This window comes from Petromyzon marinus, chromosome 49 (assembly GCF_048934315.1).
Source record: "Petromyzon marinus isolate PM22_M1 ecotype Great Lakes invasive population chromosome 49, UKy_Petmar_22M1.pri1.0, whole genome shotgun sequence".
Classification (NCBI taxonomy): domain Eukaryota; kingdom Metazoa; phylum Chordata; class Hyperoartia; order Petromyzontiformes; family Petromyzontidae; genus Petromyzon; species Petromyzon marinus.
This window is the reverse complement of record NC_133715.1, coordinates 3,580,273-3,602,986: the sequence shown is the minus strand read 5'-3', so window position 1 is coordinate 3,602,986 and position 22,714 is coordinate 3,580,273. Positions and strand designations below refer to the sequence as shown.

Sequence of the window (22,714 nt, the reverse complement as noted above, 5' to 3'; positions counted from 1 at the left end):
TGTGCTCACGCACCACGGATCTCCCTTGCAAAACAGCCGGGCAATTGGCTAAACGGGACCATACGTCGTTGTCGCCTTCCTCTTCTGCTTCTTTCGTACGGTTCATGTGGATGCCGAGCAACAGCTACAATGTCTCATTCAGGTGGTCAAGGAGGACAACCGCGTCAGGAGCCGCGGAGTGGTGCATCGATGCGATGTCTCCTCCTCCTCCTCCGTGTTTGTGGATCGGGGCACTGCGCTGTCAGACGTGTGGATGTGGACCATCTGCGTAACAAATTAAATTAACTTACCTGCCCAGCAGACTTCGCGCTCCAAACGGCATTTTGGACATCAACTCCCCCCCCCCCTCCAGAGATTACATGAAACGTTATTTCGTCTGTTAATGCTGAATTTTATTTGTTGTTAGTCTTGTAACAATAGTTTATTTTTCTTGAACTTTGTTTTCCTTTTGAAAATATTACTGGGGGCCTCAGTACCTGTAGCCCAGGGGGCCTACGGCTTAATCCGGCCCCGATTCGATGGTATTCATCATCGGTCACAATCCCATGGGCACGTGTATTGCCACTGCCGCTCCAGTGAACTCTGAAGTATCACCTCTTTAAATTAGAACACCACGCAACCGTTCAGAGCTCCTGCGACCAGATTGGCTTGCATCTGCCCCCCCCCCCCCCCGGGGAGTCTACGAGTGAAATGTGATAGACAGGGGTGGAGAATGTCCGGCCCGCGAGCCGTGTAAGGCCCGCAGAATCATTTGGGTCTGGCCCTGCCAAGGCAACCGCAGGCTTGGACTCGAAATTCAATAAATCTAGGTAGAGCAAACCTGGAAAAGCAGTTGCGAGTAGCAACATCATCAATACCAGCTAACATCATCACCACGCCTCGCCATCGTCAATACCAGCTAACATCATCACCATGCCTCGCCAAAGAGAAGCAGTTCCAGCCATCGCATTAGGGGCGAGTTCATTAAATGTTTGACCAAATATAACAGAACTACATGTTTAAGTTGATAATTTTGTATGGCCCGCGAATGATGTTGTAAATATCCAAATGGCCCTTGCCAGAAAAAAGGTGCCCCACCCCTGGGATGAAGTGGTCTCAGTCCAGGAATTGTCTGCGTACTCAACCCATGGCAATGGGTTTTGCTCTCGCAATCCGCACGTCCTTTGGACGTGACCATTCCGTCCTTCCCTGCAGACATCAGGTCCTGCCAGCCATAAAAACTTGTTTCTCCAATGTAGTACTTGTACACGATTCGGCCCCAACTCGGCGAGATTAAAATTAATTTTGGGGAATACTTCCTCGCAGACCACGTTAGGAGCGCCCTCTATTGTTGACACAAGTTTGACGATACTGCAGCTGGGTTGGCAGGGTGCACAAGCAAAAAAAAATACTCAGTACTTTTAAGGGCCCCATTTTCTGACGTCACTTCTAAACCAGTATTATTTTAAAGTGGTTCTTTGCCTTTACTGTATCCATACACCCCTTTGGTTCATTTGTAAAACGTATGTTAATGTTTGATGAAACAAAGTAGTTGTAAGAATAGGTTTTACCCTTTCTGTCAATAAAACAGGTGTTGAGACGCTAACACAAACAGAAACCATGTCTGCTTAACCACATATATACCTTGTTTGCATGTTCACCACAAAGGAGGTCCCATAAAGTAGTTCTTCTCTGCTCGTGCGTCGTGTTGAGGATTTACCTTCAAAAAAAAAATCTGCCCACGTCTCACACCCCCAGAAAAGTGCATATCACACCCCCAGGGGGTGCGTGTACCCCAGGTTAAGAACCACCAATGTCGGCAGCACCGTTATTGGCGAAGAACGTCGAGTCGTTCCTGTTCAACAAGATTCCAGGTCAAGTTGATCCTGGCAGTGGTGATGTCATGCAGGATCATCGTCCAAACACGTAATGCTTCGTTGAGAAAGTTCCAGAATGATGAAGATGGCAGAGTCGTTCGCCACCTCCCACACCTAACAAAAGGGTTGTATTCCTCAACTTTATTTCATCCTGGTACAACCCATTGGAGTCGGTTAGTTCCGTTATAAAGGACGACCACAGCATAAGACCGTCAGTGGCAGAAGGTACAGGGCATCGCAGTGAAGAAATGTGCAAAACGATCGTGTCCCATGTACGTCACATGACAAGTCGTATATTTAGATTGACCACCAGGCGTATATTTAGGCAGATTTATTAATTCCCAAACTAGTCAGAGCACAACAATGAGAACAGTAAAACACGTAAGAATGCAGGCTTAGCACTAAAGGCTTAATTACGCTACTCACTCGGCAGGTTATGACGCAGCATATAGCCAGATAGACTTGGAACGCTTCAAAATGATGCTTGCAGGGACACCAATTGAGTAAAAACATTTAAATGAAAAGTAAAACAAAAGTACAAATTCACCCACAACATGATTAGGGGGAATGATCCAGGCGATTTGACTTTAAAGTGTTTTCTGCCGCCGCATTACAGTGCAAGTCATCGCGATGCAACGTCCCTCGTACTTTTCACGGAGGCAATCACTTGCGTAAAAACACACGCAGAACATCGCAGGCAAAAATCGGGAATTGACCGTGGCAAAACTGGGATATTTTTTACGGTGGCTTTAGAAAATCTTATACTTCTTGTTTGTTTTCTAATGCATCTTATCTTTAAACCTATCAACCTGTACATACATAGCCAAGGTACATCCTAAGTAACAAGACAGCATTTCTTGAAGGAGCGGGCGAGATTACTGCATTTGCTGTAGTTAAGCATCCCCAGGCAATAGGCAGCTTTAGCCTACGCAGAATTAGGAGAGGCAATTGTAAAGACGGCAACATTACTGCCACAACTTAAAGGACAAACCGCAAGTGACTGGAAAATTTCAGTTACAAAAATCAGGTAGCTTTGTCCTAGTCATGCAAACTCTGGGATTGTCTCAGAACGTTGTGGGCCCAAACCACGTTCTGCTTGGGCGAGCATTGAAAGGTTTAAGGTTCTACCGACTGCCAAACTGTCATGTGTGCAAAAACCAAAAAATAAACTACATTTATCCTTGGTTCACAACCAGTGAAAGTCCCTTTCAAACCATAACTCTGTTCCCGAGACAGCACTAATTGTTGGTACATTTATTTACGACTGCCGGAGCTAACCACATGACCGGGGCAATCATGAACGCGATATAAATCAGGAACTGCAACGATGCTCGGCAAAATTACCGCGAAACATTTTAAATCGGAGCAATTCAAAAACGTGACGAGCACAATCCTCACCGATGTGTTTTTCGGGGCTCTACCCGTGCGTCGTTTTCTCACGTCGTCCGCATGCCTTGCTCCACGCATTAGCACGGGCAATGCGCCGGACAAAGAGTGAAATAAAAATAGCCCAAAACAAAAAAAAAAAACACATGGCGAGAGATACACAGCACGACTGCAATAACAAAGACCTCGAAAACCTGCAATCTTAAGCGAACCGTTTGAAGTGCGAAAAAACCGCCGCCTGAACGGCAAACAAACAAATCTGTACGCAAATCTCGAAAAGCTAGCGTGGCAACAGAGGGCTTTGCTAGCAGTGCATCCTCCATCATCCGGCATGGCGAAGAGGATTAAGCAAAACTGGGCCATCCCCCGCCCCCCCCCCCCCTCGCCCCCTCCCAGGCAGCGCCAGCGTTGCGGCTGCACGCGCCACTGGGTGGGGCGGGGGGGGGGGGGGGCCCACAAAAGCCTCCCCGGAGAGCCGGGCCAGAGCGAGGGCGACCGCTGCGGCCCTCACGCGGACTTCTTGTCGCCCGCCTCCTCGACCACCGAGAAGGCGACGCCGCACTCGCAGAGACGCTCCACCAGGCTGGTGCGGCCAAACGCCGCGGCCGGGGTGTAGACGCCGCCCCTGCAAAGTCACACGTTCACCCGCACTTACGTTGGACGTTCGGTCCTTACTCGTTGCCATGCTGGTGCTGTTAGCGAGCACCTATGAAGGCCAGCACAGCACACAAGGGCATATGGGTGACCAGCACCAAGCCCGGCCGCGCCTTCATCTCCAAAGCGGCAATGTCGACACAAAATCGCACCAGGTATTCAACGGAGGACAAGTCGAGCTAGGGAAGGGCACGGGTTAAGACACTCGTTACTGCTCTTGGCCGCAAGTGGGGTCAAATTTTGGTTTGCTGGGTTCAGTGGCATGTGTATAAACACTAAAGACAAATCCCCTCCCCCTGCATAGCCTTAGACTGTTGGAGAAAGTGCTGTTCGGGAGCACCTATGAAGCCCGGTACAGAAGGCTATGGGTGGCCAGCACCACACCCGGCCGCTTAAATCTCCAAAGTAGCAATGCTTACACATCTCACCAGGTATTCGAGTCGACCTAGGGAGGCCCAGGACCAGTTTAGATAATCATTACTGGGTATTTGCTGCGAGCAGGAATCCAACTCCAGTTCATAGCAGTGTGCCAACCCGCTATGCTACCATACACACACACACACGACTCTGTACAACGTGTGGCACCTTTTGGGCAGGGCCTTGTGCTCCTTGAGGATGGTGACCCCAGCCTGGACCAAGAGCATCGAGGTGGACACGTAGCCTGGCTCTGCAATAATGAGGAGAGAGAACCGTATACGCACCACACGAAAACAATCTCGCCGGGTCACACCGATCATAAGCACGGCTCGCTCATTAAAGCACCACATTGACCTGCTTTGCAGGCAGCATGGTACGTCTCTCGTCCAAGAGCAGCACTGGAAATCAGAGTTGCAGCCATTCTAAGAGACACGACCCCCTACGGAAACATCTGCAATTCTTACAAAGTCAGTAAGTAGAGCGGATGTTTCATTTGCATCGAACATCTTTTGCACCGTACGCATTCAACGTCAAAATAAATAAAAATCCCACAAACTATCAAATTGTCAATCATGATAGTGGCTGCAAAAACGCGTTAAGGCAATACAATTGCCATGTGGTTTGCATGGCTACCCAAATAAAATACACTTTACATGCAAGGCTGTGGCCGTTGTAGACTTATTAAAAACTTCCAGAACATGCTGGGGCTTTAAGGCTGCAAAGGTGATGGCAGAACAACCAGGAAAGTGTGTGTCTGCATCTGTGCAAACTTTTCATTAAAAGTAGACAACTTAAACATTTGCAAACTTTCAAAGTTCATTTGAAGGTCGGGGAGTGGGAACAGAGCACCAGTTTGCGAGACGGTGCATGGACACCCCCGCCATGGCCGAAATATCCACCCTGGGCTCCGTGCTAGCAACGACAAGGGCTCCTCCATTGTTCACGAGCACGAGAAGATAATTTGACGTCCACTACGTAGCAATGCGTGCCCCCTGTTGGAAAACTCACCCGGGCCACTGACTCGCGTGGTCATGCGGACATCAGGCTTCTCGCTTTGAGGGTCGCGTCCTTGGCTGTAGCCTTGTGCAAACAAGGTCATGTTGAAAGAAGTCCCCTTCATCTGTGAAAGCGACCAGCCACACAACAAACTCGGGTGCAGTCGTGGGATACTTTACTCATCTTAAAAGCGGCATCGGCAACCATCTATCATCAACTACGAAAATGTTGCGAGACATTTACTTTTCATTGATGTGCTGAAGCACATTTATTTTTTCCACAACTCGGCTTTCATTATTTGTCTGCTGTAAATGTCCACATAAGCCAAAAGTTGAGCTCTCATTTGTGGGCAGGTTTCATTTGACAAAGCTAACAGCTGTGAGCTTTATTTGGTAAAATATAAAGTCTTAGCGTATATTTTGTAATTTGCTTAATTTTACTATATTTTTCACTCCTATCGTGTTTTTGTATTGATTGTTGTTGTAAGTGTGACCCACCCCTACTGGATATCTATGACTAGGAGCTTTATAGCTCAAATTCATCCAGGTGTAAATACATATTCTGATTAGCTGGCTGCGCCTTGCGGAGAAGGGTTTAATAGGTCGCACATTATTTGCGTCAAACCCAAAACGAAACGGTAAAAGCAAAAAAAACATTCGCACAAATTGCCAGTGTGACTAAGAGTGGGTGGGTGTTCAGGTGGCAAGGGGAGCAGTGTCTGTCGTAAGTGGTACGAAGAAGCAATGGAACAAGTGGCCGAAACATTATTACGCATTTAAACCAATTTTTACTTTCGATTTACGAAACAAACTCGCACGAGTACCTGCGCTTCGGTGGGTCCTTCATGAGAAAACACACCGAGTGAAAACAACCTGGGATACTGCAAATACAAAAGGAGGAGACAAACTCATTTTATAGTGTGTTCACTGCCACAGAGGAAAAACACAGCCATGAAATGTTCAAAAACAACCTTGGGATTTATTTTAAAAGGAGCACTAACAAAAGTTCCTCACATTATGGCCACAATTACACAAAATCGGAAGGATCAAGGGCTCTCTCGCCCCCTTCACAGAATGAATTAAAAAAATGACATTACAAAAAAGAGCAGCGTATATGGTACTGTACACAGAGCCACTCTAACATTAGGGCCAGAAAAAAAACTAAGACCCTGGCAATTCTATGCACCGTATAGGCAAAGGTGCCAGATTCTCTTCTTTTAAAAATCAAATCGAGTTCCTCTTCTGAACTTGGCAAATTATATACAAAATGACAATTTATTTTTCCAATCTAAGTAACAAACACAAAAAAAAAACACACATTCCCATTGCATTTAGATGCAAGGAAGAATGACCAATATATTATTAGAGTCATCGTTATATCATCCATGGTCTCATTCACATCTATGCATGTGGATCAAGGTGAGCACAGTCATATGATGTACCTAGGGATTGTGTGATGTTCTGTTTGTATCTTTTGAAGTGCGTTTCTCCTGTACCCTTTTCAAATTTCTCCCTTTTGTTCCATTCGCATACATTTTCATCACCATTGTAGTCTACTGTACGGATTTGCCCACTCCCTCTCCTCGATGACATGCACATGTCGTTGGGTCACGAATTGGATTTGTGTCATTTCAGCATTTAAAAAGGACACCAACTACTGACGCGCCACAAACGTGCAAAAAAGGCAGTTGGTATAATTGCGTAACGTTGAACTTCTTCCGCACCGTACCTAGCCGAGGTGCGAGACGTGCGAATGTTGAAAATGGGTTGCACATTCACAAAAGCCAAGAGCAGAAGCATCATTATGGCGATGCATCTGAAAGTAGGACCACACACACACACACGAGACCCAAGGGGTCAGAACGTCACACCGCCGATAGAGCGGTACCTTTTCCAGCAACGAGCGGCCAAGTCGGAACTTGGCCAGGACGCCAAAGAAGAAACCGGCGACGATCGTGAGCAGGAGGCTGCCGAAGCCGGGCACGGTGGCGTATGCTGCGTACTGAACCTGCACGGAGCACAGGGGCGGTTGCTCGCCAGCAGCAAGCGGCATAAAAAAAAAAAAAGTCATCGGGTCGCACACATTGCACGGAAAGTGCTTGCCACAAATTAATCATATTCTGACCATCTCGTCAAGGAACAAAACCGTCACATTTACTCTGGTCATTCTCGCACCGGTTTTTTTTTTGCTCGGTACTGAATAAAAACAGTCACTGCATCGTTCGGTTTCGGATGCGCTTCTGCAGCTGTCTGGAATGCTCTTCCTTCTGATATTAGGAAGCCATGGGATCCACACACTTAAAAAATCTAGATTGAAAACTCACCTCTTTATAATTAATTTGTGTTTAGTTTGTCATCCTTCCCACACACCTCCGATTAGCATGGTTGGCAATGTACGGTGCAAAATAAATTAAAGATATAATACAATTATATGCCTTGTTATCCATCACTGACAGTTACAATAAAACACATTATCCAAAAGATGGCAGCAGCTTTGGGAGGCCTTCATGCAGTAGCAAACTGACCATGGCTGATGACGACGATCAGATTTGTACACGATACAATTGTCAAATGGTTGCCATATTAAAAAGTTGCATCACCCGCACACACACACGAAATCTTGCAACTTGCAGAGGGTGCCATCACCACGTGAAAACCAAATCTCTGCTTCGGCAGCCAGGGGGCAGGCATGAAAACACACGAATGTGCGCCCATGCACGCGTGCGCGAGCGCTCTGCACGACCTCGCGAGCTCAACCCATCATCACTGCTCACTGGACTCTCGCCGAGCTCCTCATGCAGGTAGCGCTGGCTGCGTCTGACCACCGACGCGTCGGAGCCCGGGAATGGGAAGGCCCAGCGAGAGGAGTCTTTGCTGTAAAAGACTGCGCCCCTAAAGAAGGCGAGGTGTGTGGACAACACGCAAACTGGTGTTAGACAAACCAGGAGACCAACACTCGATTAAAACTAAAAACGCAACTGCATTATTTTTATTTTACCAAGTAAGGCCGACGGAGCCCTATAGCTCAGTTTCATAACAGACCTGGCCACAAATGATAGCTCAACAAAGTGGCTTATGCCGTGTAACTTTACGAGCAGCTAAATGCACTAAACGCATGTTTTTAAAATGTGCAGGGAAAAACCGGGGAGGAAAATGCACACGGACCACGGGGAAAACATGCAAACTCCAAATATACAGGCATCATGGTCAGGATCGAACCCACAGCCTTCTGCATACCAGGCAAGGGAGGGAACGTCACTGATATGGTTAAGCGGACAAACCATCCATGCTGTAAGGCCACTGGACTGGATTTGTTCAGATGTGAAAGTAAAAAAAAAAATCGGCTCCACTTACATTTTGAACAAATGGGCGTTTGTTCATAATGTGTAGAGGCGGCATAATAACCACATCTGGCATGAGCTATTATAGCCCTTCTTCAGAAGCGGCCCAGCCAAAAATGATGCTCAACTAAATGGCTCCTCGCATGAAAATGTACAGTAGCCAAATGCCCCAAACAGAGGGAAGAACCGGTGGACCCGGAGAAAAATTCGCATGGCCACAGGGAGAAAGATATCATGCGAACTACAAATATACAGCCAGGCGTCTGGATCGAACCTACGACCTACTGTATACCAGGCGAGGTAGTTAACATCTCTAGGCAAGACTCGTCAGAAACGAAAATCCAGTAAAACCTTGGAATGCGAGCGCAATTCGTTCTGGAAACGTGTTTGTAATCCAAAGCACTCGTGATCACGTGACGCTCGGCAGACAAAGCGTATATACGTACACTGCTCGTGTTGCAAGACCCTCGCTCGTTTATCAATTAAAATTTATTTAAAATTTTTGCTCATCTTGCAAAACACCCGCAGACCAAGTTACTCGCAATCCAAGGTTTTACTGTATGGGAATGTGGCGTTAGCCAACACCAACTTCAGCTGACAGGACACAAGTGGGTGGTGTAGCCAACACCATGCCCAGCCATATTTGCATCCCAGCAGCGATATTTTGCAAATCCTATCAGCTATGCATAAAAAGGCAAGAGCTGTCCTAGGGCAGCCCCAGGACAGTTTCTGGATACGACGTCATTCATATTAGCCGTGGCCAGGAATTGAAGTCATAAGAATAATACAAATAAATGACCCCAGGAGGCACAAGGAACCAGATAAGCAGGAACGTAGCAGCCAGGCAGCGATTCAGCACCTATAATTACTCAAGCTCTGCGGTACTCTATATATTATGGTTTATTCTAATCAAAATGGACCATTTACATGCAAGAGGAAACTGCAGCTACATGCATGCCCCCCACGTGCACGAGGGGGCATGCATGTATAGTTCGCTACCACCCGTGGCCAAGCTTGGGAAATCTGATTAATGTGCCATCTCGCTACACCATTTATGGACTTGGCCACATATTTTCCAGCTGTAAGTATCAGCACAAGCCAATTCACCAACTCCTACCTCCAAACCAACCAGCCAGCACTAGTTTAACACGAAGGCCTTCACGACCATTGTCATCCATGGAGGTTTTTTGGGTTAGATAGTGTCAAAATATAAGCGTTGTTAAAACCCACCACCACACACGTTGTCACGTAAACACCAACGGTAATCCCTATTGAAGTATGCCGCCCTTTATTAGGCATGAATTTAATTAATGTATTATTTGATCAATTCGCTTTTACGCAGCATCAAGGCAGTAGCTATCAGAACGGTTACAATTATTTTTATCTCTTTCAATTTCGATAGATTATTTAATTAGTCTTGGCCAGAACTTCAACATTATCAAAAAATCAATTGAGTGTCCTTGTTGGCACACGTGTTTTCCTACTGCTGACAGTTGTATTTGGGAGAATTTAATATTTCTCTGATATTCTTTTAGTCTCGTGCTGATCATTCATTCTGTTTGCCCACATAACATTTTCCACACGTGCAGTTAATCCTGTACATACCTTCTGTTGATAGCTTCGGTAATACATCTTATGTACCAGATATTAATTTCCATATTTTATGTACCGTGCCAAATCTGACTCAGACGTTTTGTTTTTCCACACATCTGGCTAGTGTACGGTATTTTGATCGTTTTAATTACTTGTGCAGTAATTAAAAGGCAGCATACTTCAATAGGGATTACCGTTGGTACGGCTATTTTAAGACACAAAATAGACAGGAAGGACAAGTTCAAAGGGCTCGCATAATGTGTGTCGACTCAGTAATCCCCCCCCCCCCCCCCCACTTTGCGCAAGAGCGTGGTCACCACATCTACGCCTCTATATAAAGGAACCAAACAGTAAGACTTCTACACAAAACTAGCTGCCCCCTGATGAAGCTAGTTGTAATTACTGGCAAAACGTCGTACTCAGATTGTGAATGTTGTGGCTTGACTCTCGAAAAAACACACCGGTTAGTGCTGTACTAGTGACGAATTGGCACATTCTGTTTACGTGACAACCCTTACTAGTTGGCCGTGTCAGGTTTTAGTGACATTTATATATTTATGCGATCCAACCCAAAAAAGCCCTTATGGCAGCCATTACTAAAAATGGCGCTCCACCCAGCCCCATGTCCTTCAGGGCTTAGCCTGGGCCCACGTTCACATTTGTGATCGCCGTTCAGCTTCAGGGAGGTCAGATCATTTTACAGGACAACCCCTCTTTTACCTCTTTGGCAGTTTCCTGCCGACTACCGGCAGAGGCTGCTGGTTCATCTGCTTGCGAAGTTTGCGGAGTTTGTCTTGGTCGGCAAAGCCGTAGATGGCAGACTGCCACGTGGCATAGTGACCAGCACCACCCTACAAAAGACAAAGTGCACACAGTGGAGTAATTTGTTTCCAAGACCAACCGGGGGGGGGGGGGGGGGGGGGTAAAAAAATGAAAGTGGGGATTTTTTTTATAAACGTATACAAAGGATGCGGACAAACAATACAATGTAAAATAAACAGTAACTAAACAGTAATGGTCAAGCGAGCTCATGGAAGGATCTTGGCTAGTCCACGAGCAGGATTTCATTTGGCCGCACCCTGCCCAGGGCACCAATTCTAAACCGATTCTGGGCGCCTTATTAAACAATTTCTGCTGGTGAAAGATGAAGGGTGGTGTATTGGTTAATGGGAAGCTCATTTAGTATGGTCTACTATCAAATCTTTTTTTTACTACAATCATATAGCAAAGGCTTTGAAATTAATTAAAGCATTGAAAAAGTAGAATGAATTCTCAAATACAACCTTGGATTACTAAACAATAAAAAAACCACTTTTGGTAACAAACAAAATGCATTTCTTACCTGCGGACCAGTCTCAATAACAAGGTAACTTTCCACTCCTGACAGAGTGCCTGAAAGCAGACGGTACACAATGTTACATTCTTCCATGAGAACACCATGCCGAGTACAGCCACTATAAAAATGGAACTACAAATGGAAGCAATGGCTCTTGTAAGCAGACTGAGCATGCTGCGGTGGCCTAGGGAGCAATAGCCTGGCCTGCCACCGCTGCACACGGCAAGGGCGCATGTTTAATGCTAATTTAAAACGAAACCAAAAAACTGTTTTATTTTAACAGGTAAGGCCCACCGAGCTATATAGCTTTTTTCAGAAGCAACCTGGCTATCACAAATGATAGCCCCATGAAGTGGCTTATTGCATGAACATTTTGAGCAACCAAAGGACTTTGAAATGCATTTTAATCTTTAAAAATGATAAAATAAACTGGAGGACCCGGAGAAAAATCCACACGACACGCAACACTCCAAAATCTACCAGGCGTCAGGGTCGGGATCGAACCCACGACCTCATGTATGCGAGGTAGTTAACATCTCACCACCGCAGCGCCCATGTATAGCATGTGCAGCGCTGCAATTCCCTACTCTGTCACTGGTGGTGGAAGGGTCTCCACTTGTGGAAGCTCTAGAGCCCTTAAAGGACATTTTGGCAAACTTTTCCATGCTCGCCAGGTAGCTTGGAGGCAGCGGGAATACCCACACTTAAGCCCACCAAACAGAACCTGCCGTTCAAACTAACTCTGGTGTGTCCATCTGTACTGCCCGGTGGAGCGGTGTGGGTAGGTAGACTAAGAAACTTGCTTCAAACTGGGAGATCAAAGCAGGCGACCTCTGGATGGCAAATCCACGGCATAGGGTCGCCCCACTTATCAAAAAGCTAACCTCCAAAGTCCCAGGGTTCTTTAAATTTAACCATTTTATTTTACCAGGTAAGGCCCTCAGAGCTACAGCTATTTCCCCCCCCCCCCCCCCCCCGAAGCAACCTGGCCACCAATGATAGCTCAAGCGGCTTGTGGAAATTTACAGCAACCAAAAATTATTCTAAAAACGCACGTTTATAAAAGAAGAGTGAGAAACCAGAGGAGCCAGGGAGAAAAGCCGCATGACCACGAGGACAACATGAAAACTGTAAATATACAGCAGGCATCAAGGTCGGAAGCAAACCCACAATATCCTGCATACTAGGAGAGCGAGATAACAGATTACCTGGGGTGGTCTAGTGGCAATGTACATTATAAAAGTGACAACTTATAAATAAAAGGGGGGAGGGGGGGGGGGGGGTCGCAGTTTGACAGAATCACTACTACGCTGCTGTCAAAGCTAAGACCATGTACTTCAGGAAATGCTGATGGTATATTGTACTGTATATGCACAATGTCAGTGTGCTCTTCATACATTTGGCATCTAGTTTGAAGCTTTACAATTTCAGCCTGCACTATTATTGTTTTGGATGGGTTTTGCGCATCACTTACAGATTTGATTTATGCTGCACAAAGCAAATTTAGGTGTGATATAATGGCCCTGAATGTATGCAGAAATAAGCCCCATCAGTACACAATGTTCTGCTCTTGCTAACAGGGTTCCTGGGTTTATTTCAATGTTTAAAGCTTGGCATACGTGTTTGCTGGTCAGAACGCCCTTACAAGAGGGTTGGAAAATACAAACGTTAGTTTAAAACCATTTAATTTTAAAAGTCATGGTCAAAACACTTGATAATTAGAGTATTAAAAACAGGCAGCACGATATTGTGTTCCAAATTATATATGGAGGGGAATACATGGTTACAGATAGACAAAACTACATTTACGTGACAAAAAACACATGTGTTCCAAAATTGATGGCAGCTGTTTGTAGACACGGCCCAACATTAAAAAACCCATTACAGAGAATCGCAGCACGAATCCCAAAGTTTGCTTTAACAAGGAGGGAAAAAAAGGTCACCTTATAATCCAGAGAATAAGGAAAGAGCATCATGGGACAGGGAATTTTTAAAGACATTTCACCACGATCGGACCATAATTTTCCAGCAGAAAGCAGTACTTTCCATTATTTAACCATAATATTAATAGGGTTTTTCCCCTATTTTCTGGCAACAAAACTGAAACCTTTTTACAAGGATTCATGTCTGAATTATCCACAATACCTGCAGTCAAAATGCAAAAAAAAAAACTCTGATAATATATGCATTGTCCTTGAAACTGATTGGTCCACACCAAGGGACGGCTTTCTTTTGAGCCTCGACCCAATTGGTGTGCGACCAGATGACGCCTTGGCATCATCTGGCAAGGGAGGTCTAATGACATAATACTATACTTCCAGCATTTACAGCAGCTTGATACGGGGGTGGAGGAGCAGTGCAGCGGAGAGCTCAATGTGCAATTAACCCCCCCCTCCCCCACCGTGGACACAAGTTTGATGCACGGTCACCGCTAACACCAGCGCAGTACGATTACCGATCCGCTCCTGCATCACCTCTCTCGCCAACCCACACAACAACGTGGCAAGGTATCGGAAAAAGTCACCCCCAGACATTACAAAATATTTTTTTTACTTTTCCCATTCACGTGAAAAAAAACACGTAGGTTACAGGAATGAGAAAAGGTTAAAATTAATCCGGAAGAAAAAACTGAAATAACCTAACTGTTGGTATGGAGGCTCCTACAAGGCCATGCGGGAGGGGCTTGTGGCACAGTTTGGTGCTAGCTATCACAGAGTGCAGCCGTGTCGCTATGGTAGTATTTAGAGTACAAGGCTTAAAAAAACTGCTATACCTCAAAATAAAATAAGCGCCGAACCACTTTCGCGTTCCGAGATTCAGTAGTTAACAGGACCCACCCGGTCTTGGAATGGGGTAATGGTCATTTCTCCAACCGATCTCACCAAGTAGCACCTCCGATTAGCACAGTTGGCTATGTACTGTGCGAAAGAAGTTCAACATACAGCAGGTCCAAATCATGCCAGACTGGTCAAAGGGTAGAGGACACACGAAATGGACAATCCCTGGTCCTTCAAGTTGGGCATGGGGCTAATAACCCAACCTCAGAAAACAAGCATTGTTATGAAACTGCAAATAAACATTCAATAACAGACTACCAGGAGGCACCTACCCACAAAACTGGCAGGATGACCCTCTCCAAATCACAGCCCTCAGCAGGACGTTGGAAAGGTAAAAAAAGTTGGCCTTCCTGGGTCCAAAGCACAACATGAAGGTTGGAGCCTGGAACGTATCAGATGTCCAAGACGGCAAAAGTTGTCCACGAGATGCAACGCTACCAACTGAAGACCATGGTCCTGTCTTGGGGTGACGCAGAGAAAGCTGCTAAAGACCATCCCGGCATGGCATGGCTTTTTTCCCCAGCCTTATGGTCCACTGGGAGCCAAGAAGAGAAAGTAAGCATTCTCCAGGAGAGCTAGGGATGGCACCCCCAACGCCTACAGGGAGGGCGTTTCACAACATTTGTGTAATCCACCAAGAATCGCCTCCAGTGCTGGATTAACCACGCGCCACCAACGCCCAGCTAATTAATTAAATTACCTTTTGAAAAGTAAAAGAGCATCATTTAGACAAAGTCGGTGGGGTATACACCAAATGTGTTTGTGCGTGCATCTGCAATACCTGGGAACTGGTGGCGTGTGTACAGCACACCGAGGTCCGCTGGGATGGAGTCGAATCCGCAGCTTCCAACGATGTAAACGGAATTCTCCTCCGCAGCCTTGCTGTACTTGAGCTGCATCTCCTCCAGGAACTGCAACGCAAAAGCAAAAAAAAAACAAAAAACACGAGTGTCAGGCCTTGGCAACACGAGGCCACTTTGCAAGGGCTCAGTAGATTTAAACATCATTCCAAGAGACCAGGAGGCAGGGTTACAGGCCATTTTCACTGGGTCATGAATTTTGATTTTGGGCAACATTGCTAGAGGACACGTGTACGGTTCAATGACAATTAGTTTCCTTCTCTGGCTGCTGTGGACACTATAAAAAAGGGGCAGTGGAGTCATATTGTAATTTTAACATCTTGTGTTAGCAGGTACAACTTGAGTAAATTACACCTGGTTACTGGAGTGTATCGAGTCGAACAACCTCTAGGGACACAGCAACCTTGAAGCGGACGAAGATCAATATTTGACAGTGTCACGTTTATTCATTTAACAAGGCAAGAACTCCAGGAAACCAGGATTTGCGAGTCACCTGGATTAAAAAGGACAAAGGCAAAAAAATCAAGTACAGCCCATGAAGCAAATAGAAAGCAGGGCAAAAACAACTGCACGCACAAACATTACCATGTGTGCGCGTGCATACTTGCGGTTCACCACAGAGGTCCACACAACTGCAGCCATTCTCCACGCACGCCTTCACCACTGGCTCGCCATAAAACCTATACTGAAAAGAAGAATCCAAATAGAATTGTATTAAAATTGCAGAAATATTCAGACACTTAGTATACTAGGGTTGTGGAACCAAGTGTGGAGACCAGTGCAGCAAGAATCTAGGTCACTTCCACATCTATGCTACCTGCTCCAACAACCCAGAAGAGCTAGCCCGAAGTACGGTCAAATAATTCCCACGATGTGGGATGGCCCTCAAGCATCAGTGGAATTACAAAAAGGCCTGCATATGTACGTTATACAGAACTACTGGTCCCCACAAAAATGGCAATGTGGAATTTCCTCCATAAGCTCCGTGTGGTCAAGTCATGCCGTAACGTTCCTTTTTTTAACAATACCATTTAATATTCCCCCAAAACAAATTACAGTAGTTGTCTTCATTTTAAAATGAAAGTAGCACACATGCATAAAACAACAAATACTTATTGTGGATAGACTGCCGCTCTTGGAGTGGGTACACAAAGCATCCCTGGTCATCAACATTGCTTAGACAGGCCAGAATGTTCCCACCACAGAATGCAATATAGGGTTCACCCTCTGCCTTCATCAGTGTCCCATTGTCGAAACGAATCCAAAATGTATCTTGGCTCCTGTGCCACCACACTAGAGACGACAGAGCTCTCATTCCCAGCTGTACTGCGTGAATTTTTCCGCGTTACATTTTCAGTTGTGAGGACACTGGTCACTTGTGTCCAAGCATGATCGGACAAACCCAGAATGCAAGCACAGTGTAATCAAACAGTGCCACCGTTCCCAGTACACAAGATTAGCAAATTATGGCTTCCAAAAATGTTTGTAAACTGTATAGCACTGTGCCTTGGACCAAAAAAAAAAAATCACATGGAATGTGCCAAATAACATCAGATCGAAGTCCAAGCAGGTTTGAGACTTGATAGTGCTTGGAAGGTTGGCCACAATGCATAAACAAGGTCGCTGCTTGGACACATTGTCAGCAGAGGGCAGTATGGCAAAATCCCTTTTACTGCATTATGCTCATCTGTTTATGCTGCTTGTTTAACCCACGTTGAATAATGTTCTAGTCAATCCTCATGGACACAAAGAATGGACAGACCCATTGAGAAAAAGGGCCGTATATGTACATATCGCTTTACATTTGGTATTGTCCCTCTTTGGAATTAAGACTAGCCTCATGAGTGCTACACCCAAACCAAGCCTACGCAATACACCCAGGTGCGATTCAGCTTTGCACAAAGGTCACCCACGCTATCGGTGGACACTATATTAGTACCACAATTTATGGCTGCAGATGCTGCACAAATTCTGTGGGAGAGAAATTGAAAACACGTACACGACGATTTCGCTAGTTTAACGCCGCTCGAAGACTGCACACCGAAGGCAAAATATAATGTGCCAGGTAATTCTCCTTTAAAAAAAAAACGTCCTGACAATGTTTATGCAGGATACTGTACGCTGCATGTATGACATTCGTGAGTCTGAATATATACATGGAATGCGTTAAATTGTAATTCATGTTGAGAAGAGATTAAATTACTGTATATTCTTGGGTCTTTCGGTAAAGTCATGTAGATAGGTTCAAAGAAAATGGCAAAAACTACGACGTTTCGATCGCAACAAGCAAGCGTCATCAGGAGAAAAAAATAGCGGGAAAGCTGCTGAGGCAGGATGTTTTAAAGGTTTGAAATGGGTGTAGCCCTAGGGTCATAAGCGAAGTGGGCGGGGCTAGTGACGTCAAAGTGAGAAATTTGCATGTCAATGTAAGATCGCAGAGCCACCGCCACAGAGGAAAACGAGCAATGGTGGCTGTGTTAGTGAGACATTTAACCTGTTAATGTAAAACCAGCCAAAAATTTCTAACATCGGAAGGTAGGACGGAAACAGCCAATTATGACTTAAACTGGTTTATAACAATCTTGATTTGAAGCTTTCGCGACGGCAGGAATCCATATGCTTTGGTTCTTTCGGTAAAGTCACGTAGTTAGTTGTATTTTATTTCTAACTACGTGACTTTACCCAAAGAACCAAAGAGTGGTTAATAACATCCTTACAATGACTGCTCAGTTTGTACCCATCTTCTCGGTTGAAATTGTGTCCGTGTCAATATATATGGATGGCTTCATGAACGAATCTTTGTTGATTGCCAGTGGGTTTGTAAAATACATCCCATGGACACTGTCTATAGGAAAGCCACCCATATGGATGCCTACACAACTCCCACCACCATCCACCCCAGAAGAATTCCCTCATCAACTACACCATAGAGCTCTATTTCCAACCGTCATCACCTAGCCAGTGAACTGTTTGATTTAACACAGTATATAAAATTCGTGATCTGATCCCATCTGTGAAGGATGTTGATCCCTGACATGCAACACCCCAGGATCCACAAACTAAGCTGTGTCTGCAGCAGTAGTTACATTGGGGAAACTAAGCGACATGTCTTGGACCGTGTTCGTGAACATAACGCAGATCTGAAACGCGGTAGGACCAATACCTCGGCCATGGCTGATCATTGTTTTAATGCGGTGGGCTCGCACAAAATGTATTTCTCTAAGACGAAGGTACTTTGCAAGCCCACTGGCAATCAAAGATTCATTCATGAAGCCATCCATATATAGACACCCGATTTCAACCGAGAAGATGGGTACAAACTGAGCAATCATTGGAAGGATGTTATTAACCAGTTCCGATGTTAGTAGTTATTTTCGACTCTGGCTTTACATTAACAGGTTAAACGTCTCACTAACACAGCCACCGTTGCTCGTTTTCCTCAATGTTGCGGTGGCTCTGCGATCTTACATTGACATGCAAATTTCTCACTTTAACATCACTAGCCCCGCCCACTTCGCTTATGACCCTTGGGCTACACCCAGTTCAAACCTTTAAAACATCCTACCTCAGCAGCGTTCCTGCTATTTTTTTCTCCTGATGACGATTGTTTGTGTTGCAATCAAAACGTTTTAGTTTAGTTATTTTCTTTGAACCCATGCAACTTTACCGAAAAACCCAAGAATATGAATTCCTGCAGTCACGAAAGCTTTAAGAGCTTAAACTGTCCATAATTAGGTTGGGATTATAAAAAAGGAATATAACTGCACTTTTAAAATTACTATTGACATAATAGCCTATTAAAATATACCACAGATCTTCTTGAAGAGGGAAAATTGAGTGCTACAACAATAAACATGGTGATGCCACAGGGCATCATGGTCTGGCAATCCTGAGGTTGTGATATTGATTCCATCCGATAATGGAGAGTTAAAAATCTACGAGCGTTCGCAACTCAGCATATTTTTTTCAAAGACCGATACATCTTGGGCATATAAAAACGAAGTAATTTCTATCACTTTCCACCACCTTTCTACATAACGCCCAAGGATGGCCAGTGGCTCATTGGTTGTCCTGGCTGACCCAGCTGCACCGTGGCTTGTTAGCACTGCCGGTTCCGTTTGATTCGTTCCAGTCTGTACCAGTGTTACCCAACCCCACCCATGTTTTGCCCATCCTGATACCACCACCACCCCCACTGCCCTTCAGCCCCAATGGAGTTGTTTCACATTTGTACAGCACCTTTGAGATCAAGTTGGATCGAGGCATTAGGCGCATTGAAAAAAAGGCCGTTGCAGGAAGACGGGGTTATCAAATCTGCACTTTCACCCATGTTCCTTTGCAGATTAAATGGTTGTGTAAAGTACATACCGGTCCAACGCAGTTAAGGACAACCTTGGCATTCTGGCACATAGTAGCCAGAGACTCCTCATCTCCCACATCACATATGAGAAGACCAACACTGTTCTTTGCGTGTGGTTGTCCTGAAAAAGATTAACTCGTCATTAAAATCGTTGACAAACACTGCACAACTAAATAACAAAGTTAAATATCTGACCACGGAAAGCAAAGTTAGTTCGCATAAATACTGTACCTCATCTGAATTTGCACACTTGATAAGCTAGGTAAAAGTTCAAATGAGACAAGTCTCTTGTGCAAGAGACTGGAGATAAAAAAGTCTGTATGGTAACGTTAGTGCAATGTAAATAAACAATACAGAAACGATAATTTGCACAAATGCAGTATGCAAACGCGACTTTTTACCAAGTTACCAATTGCATAGCTATGAAATAAGCTCACTTTCAAGCTGCGGTGCTGATACATGGCTGTATTCAAATTGCTGAGGCGCAATTTCATTTTATGTATTTTTTATATAACATTTTAATACCATGGACAAATATTTATAATTAGATTGCAGCCTGCGATACTAAGCCTCCATGGTTACTGGCATTTTATTAAAAAACTAGAACGGTAACTTTACATAACAGAGTCATCAGAATGTTGTAAATTTACTGCTGCAACTTTACCATTGGCCCAAATGAGAGCAGCAAAGTGGAAGTTTAACTTCAGGAGTGGCATGTCAGTACACCATATTTTATAGCAAAAAAAATACAAACGTATGTATAGTTTGTTAAACTTCCTCCACACTCTACGCAGCCAACCGTGGCCAAATCAGAGGTGCGGATTCTTTTTAGTGTGCAGGAGATGCAACCAGGGCCGGATTAAGATGTTGTAGGCCCCTGGGCTACAGGTACTGTGGAGGCCCCCAGTAATATTTTCAAAAGGAAAACAAAGTTCAAGAAAAATAAAATTTATCCACAAATGAAAACTTAATATCTGGAGGTCCTCCAGCTGGAAGAGGCCCCTGGGCTGCAGCCTCTGAAGCCCATGCCTTAATCCAGCCCTGGATGCAACCTTTAATAAAGCCCAGTAAAGAGATCACGTTTCAGTAAAGCAGCGTTTTGAAGTATAATAAAGCAAAAACACGACCCGAAAAAAAGGCACAGCAAGGCCCCAAGCCAGCAGTGGTGTGACAAAGCCGCCGTACATGCATACAAGTCAAAGTACAAACATTAACAGGTGCGATCGTTTTAGCATCACGTGCCACCCCACTGGCTCCTCCAGTGAATGAGGGAGGATTATTCGACTAAATCGGATCGCATTAACAGTTGGATTAAAAAAGCCAAGCTCTGTTCGAACGTGTGACGGGGGCGGGGCTTGGAGAAGAGCTTTAGAGCTCATCGGATTTCCTCCAGTATAAATAAATATTCGGATTCTGACTTTAGGGGCATCACGCCCAAGGATGCTTGTCAGGGGTTGGGGGTGTGGTGGTTCTCGGCTTTCGAAGAGGCAACACGTGGCGGCAGTAGCCATTTTTAAAAGGAACGCGAGAAATTGATCACAAGGTAGTCGATTACAATTTGTAATCTTGCCAACAAATCTAAACAGTATATTAAAAAAGCACGTCAAGAAAACGCGCAAGCATAACAGAGTACTAAAAAAAACGACACGTTCGTGTCCCGTTGCATACTTTAAAAGTTGCACCTCCGATTAGCACCGCTGGCTACGAAGATCAATACGCATGCATAACCATGCGGTCAAGTGTGGCATTATAGCAACTCCAGTAACATCACCGCGTCGCATGCAATGTGTTGATGTCAACTCGCTGCTGTAGATACGTTAAACAATGGTTGTCAATGTTGGCGTTATATATATTTTTTTTTGGGGGGGGGGGGGAAGTTGGCCAGCGAGTATCATTTGGCAAATACATTTTAAGAAATGCACATCGCTGGCAATTCGAATGCGTTGTATATCCTGCGCAAAAATTGCGTGGGGCAGTGTTAGTTCACGACTTCGTCGCAGATGTTTTGTGTGGGGGGGGGGGGGGTCACGGCACTTTAAAACACTCGAAAACAAACCACCAACAAAATACACGCGATATTGCTATTAACCGGGTTGCACACATTCTACACACTTCATCGGTCAGTATTATCCACTGCTGGATGAAGACTTTCATCTCACATTAAAAAAAACAAACCATGTTTTATTTCCCCAGGTTAGGCCCATCGAGCTACGAAAAACTCTGTTTTCGTTCAGAAGCGGCCTGGCCCACAAACACAATTGCTCAACGAAGTGGCGCGTATCGCGTCCTGTGGAAACATTTATGGCAACCAAAAGTATCCCAAAGAACGCCGATTACAAACCGGAGGACCTGGAGAAAAATCCACGCGACCACGGGGAAGGAGAGACACGCGCGAACTTTAAATATACATCAGCAGCAGGCGTCGGGCGAACCAACAACCTCCTGTAGTCTTCGCGAGGTAGTTAACATTTCGACTACCAGGATCCAAAAATAATCGTTAACATTCCTCAATCGTGCAATGCCAGTTCCTTCCATACGCTATAAAGCCTTAAAAGAATGCTAAAAAAAAACCGTAACGTTGGACTGGATACAAATTACATTGCAATGTCACTCACTGCGTACGACATTGCCGTGCAAAGCAAGGCCTCACCCAGCCCTACGGCCTCGCCTGACGAAACCGGCCGATTGGGGCAGCACGAACCCCGCCGAGGGAGGCAACAACAACAACACACCCACGCCCTCACCTATAGTGACGCAGACTCTCTCCAACAGATCCTTGAGCTTCTCCCCGTTGCGGCCAGCCACGGCCCAAGTGAAATCGCCGTCGCGTTTCGCCGCGACTCGGCCGACCTCCTCCACCACGTACTGTCCCGTGAAGCCCGTGGCACCGAACACCACCAAATCGTAGCGAGGGGAACGCAGTCCGTCAGCCATGGCTTCCCAAGAGGACTTCGCTTAGTCTTCGTCTTCGCTTTCCCTCGCTCGCTCGCTCGCTCCCTTCGCCCTTTGTCCTTCTCTACACCCCTCTTTGCTTCGAAAGCCCCTGCGCGCTTCCAACCCAGCGACACACCTTTGGCTC

General features: G+C 45.4%; 1 protein-coding gene across 1 annotated transcript; it reads right to left on the bottom strand.

Moving 5' to 3' along the window:
• Nucleotides 1–3,641: 3,641 nt before the first annotated feature.
• Nucleotides 3,642–22,714, bottom strand: SCCPDH (saccharopine dehydrogenase (putative)). Its single transcript, XM_032972904.2, has 12 exons — nt 22,380–22,714; nt 19,644–19,756; nt 15,880–15,960; nt 15,197–15,326; nt 11,585–11,634; nt 10,963–11,093; nt 8,083–8,200; nt 7,197–7,316; nt 6,133–6,189; nt 5,322–5,433; nt 4,482–4,563; nt 3,642–3,867 (listed from the first exon to the last, which is right to left on the bottom strand). The coding sequence occupies exons 1-12, from the start codon at nt 22,567–22,569 to the stop codon at nt 3,750–3,752; spliced, it is 1,302 nt and encodes a 433-aa protein (XP_032828795.2). The 5' UTR covers nt 22,570–22,714; the 3' UTR covers nt 3,642–3,749.